Source organism: Conger conger, chromosome 6 (assembly GCF_963514075.1).
Source record: "Conger conger chromosome 6, fConCon1.1, whole genome shotgun sequence".
NCBI classification, from domain to species: domain Eukaryota; kingdom Metazoa; phylum Chordata; class Actinopteri; order Anguilliformes; family Congridae; genus Conger; species Conger conger.
In genome coordinates, this window is record NC_083765.1 from 2854933 (window position 1) to 2857432 (window position 2500).

The window sequence follows — 2500 nt, forward strand, 5'->3', positions numbered from 1 at the left end:
CAAACATGCACAGATGTAGTCTGGCACACAAACATGCACAGATGTAGTCTGGCACACAAACATGCACAGATGTACACAGAAATAGTTTTACCTCTGGCCACCAGGCTGAACTGCCGTAGCTGCGGGACTAAATCAGCGAGCAGGTTCTGTGTTGTGTTACAGGACGCAGCCAGGAGGCTCAGAGAATCCACCAGGTGGTCCAGCTTATTGAACGTGTAGTCGCAGAGGCTGTAGTCCGCCACGGTGATCTGCAGGTGACAGGAGTTACAGAGCTGCTCTGAGGTGCCGTTGTACGGCTTCATTCACCCTGTCCATCATTAAGTCTAGAGAAAGGAGAGTCGGCCATCTTGGGTCTTTGCGGCTCTCGGAGGGGGAATGAGCGCGGACAGCAGGCTGAAAAGTCAACAGCTCACTTAGTGTCCTCACCCAGCAAGCCCTTAACTCTGAGCTTTTCATTTGAGTTGAATATCTCAACGTTCACACCTTCACACTATACCATGAATGTGTGTTTATGGCAAAATATGCTCAAAACCACCCCTGGCACCCCATTACAGCACTTATGTCCAGTTTCACAGACCCAGATCAGGCCGAGTTCAGGACTTTATTTCTATTCTGACAGGAGATTCTCCATACGAAGCTCAGCTTAGTCCAGGACTAGGCTGAATCTGTGTAAATGGTAAATGGTTGGCATTTATATAGCGCCTTTATCCAAAGCACTGTACAATTGATGCTTCTCATTCACCCATTCACACACACACCAACGGCGATTGGCTGCCACGCAAGGTACCAACCAGCTCGTCAGGAGCATTTGGGGGTTAGGTGTCTTGCTGAAGAACACTTCGACACACCCAGGGTGGGATTCGAACCAGCAACCCTCCGACTGCCAGACGACAGTTCTTGCCTGAGCCATTGTCGCCCCTGTGTCTGTGAAACCGTGGTGTTCTAGGTGTCTGTGCGTTGCGAGTTACTCTGGATCGGAGTGCCCGTTAAGGTCTCAGCGCAAAAGGTCAGCCTTTGATCGTACTCACTGCGTACAAGCCAATGAAACAGATGATGGACGTGCCGATCATCCGGTTGGGGTACTTGAAGTAGGGATCCCACTCATAAACGTTCCTCTCGAACCAGGACCTCACCCGTCTGCCGAGGGAGAGAGAAAACAGCCACACACAGCGTGTGACCAGCCGGCGGCGCACGATTGGCCGCTGCGTTGCCCGGGGAAACGGAGGGATTTTATTCTGCAGAATGCCTCCTTGCTCACCACCGCCCCCCTGTGGCCAACTGGGCACCAGCAGCCTGAACAAGCGGCAGCTGTTCTCCTCTGCCTGTTCGAGTTCTCGGAGGAGAGTGTGTGCCTCACTGCGCTGGAGAGCTCACAGCAGAGACCGCTGCTTGGTCATTCGCAATGAGAAGAAGGAACGCATTTTTAAAAAGTCTATGGAACTGAGATGGGTTTTGCAGTCAGTAACACAAACACCATGAAACCGGGCCTTCCAACCTTGGAGAAAAATGGAGGTAACAGAGAGGGAGAGAGAGAGAGTGGGAGGGAGGGAGAGAGTGAGGGAAAGAAGGAGAGAGAGAGGGTGGATGGGTACCCCTTTGAGACTCTGTCCTGCTCCGGGTGGGGATGAGATCGCAGTAGAAGCTGTATGTACTTCACCTGGTGAGTCTGCAGCATCAGCTCCTCGTCCTGCAGGGGGAAGACCACACCCCTGAACCGCACAGTACACCCCCTGAACACACCCCTGAACCGCACAGTATACCCCCCTGACCACACCCCTGAACCGCACAGTATACCCCCTGACTACACCCCTGAACCGCACAGTACACCCCCCTGAACACACCCCTGAACTGCACACCCTGTACAGTACACCCCCCTGAATGCATTCCTGAACTGCACAGTACATCCCATGAATACACCCCTGAACTGCACACTCTGTACAGTACACCCCTCTGAAAAAACCCTGAACTGCACACCCTGCACAGTACACCCCCCTGAACACCCCCCTGAACTGCACACCCTACATAGTATACCCCCTGAACAAACCCTGAACAAACCCTGAACACAGTAAACCCCCCTGACTCTGTGTAACACGCCCCACCTCCTCTCTCTCCAGCCCCAGGTTGGTGCGCACAGCCTTGGCCAGCATGTGTGTGAATCGGCCCAGGAGGAAGATCAGACAGAGCACACGGGGCCACTGCAGAATGAGCTTCTGGAACCGCCCCAGGACCTGGACACACACAGCAACCTGAGGCCCCTTCACAACAACATTCAGACAGAGGGGTGGCCTGAAGCCCCTTCACAACAACATTCAGACAGAGGGGTGGCCTGAAGCCCCTTCACAATAACATTCAGACAGAGGGGTAGGGGAGGGGCTGTGTGTGGTGTGGGAGGGGCTGTAGGTTTAACTGTGTAAATGAATGTAAGTGATGTCATAACACAACTTAACAGAGCAGACACAGTGATGTCATAACACAACTGAACAGTGCAGATACAGTGATG

General features: G+C 53.2%; 1 protein-coding gene across 1 annotated transcript in view; it reads right to left on the reverse strand.

The window, feature by feature from the left end:
- LOC133130448 (stimulated by retinoic acid gene 6 protein-like) overlaps positions 1–2500 on the reverse strand; it is a 14596-nt gene that overhangs the window by 6822 nt on the left and 5274 nt on the right. The window contains exons 7-10 of the mRNA XM_061245054.1: positions 2100–2228; positions 1642–1687; positions 1029–1162; positions 92–248 (exon numbers count right to left, since the gene is read on the reverse strand). Of these exons, the coding sequence (XP_061101038.1) occupies positions 92–248; positions 1029–1162; positions 1642–1687; positions 2100–2228 (466 nt within the window). The remainder of the gene's footprint in view (positions 1–91; positions 249–1028; positions 1163–1641; positions 1688–2099; positions 2229–2500) is intronic.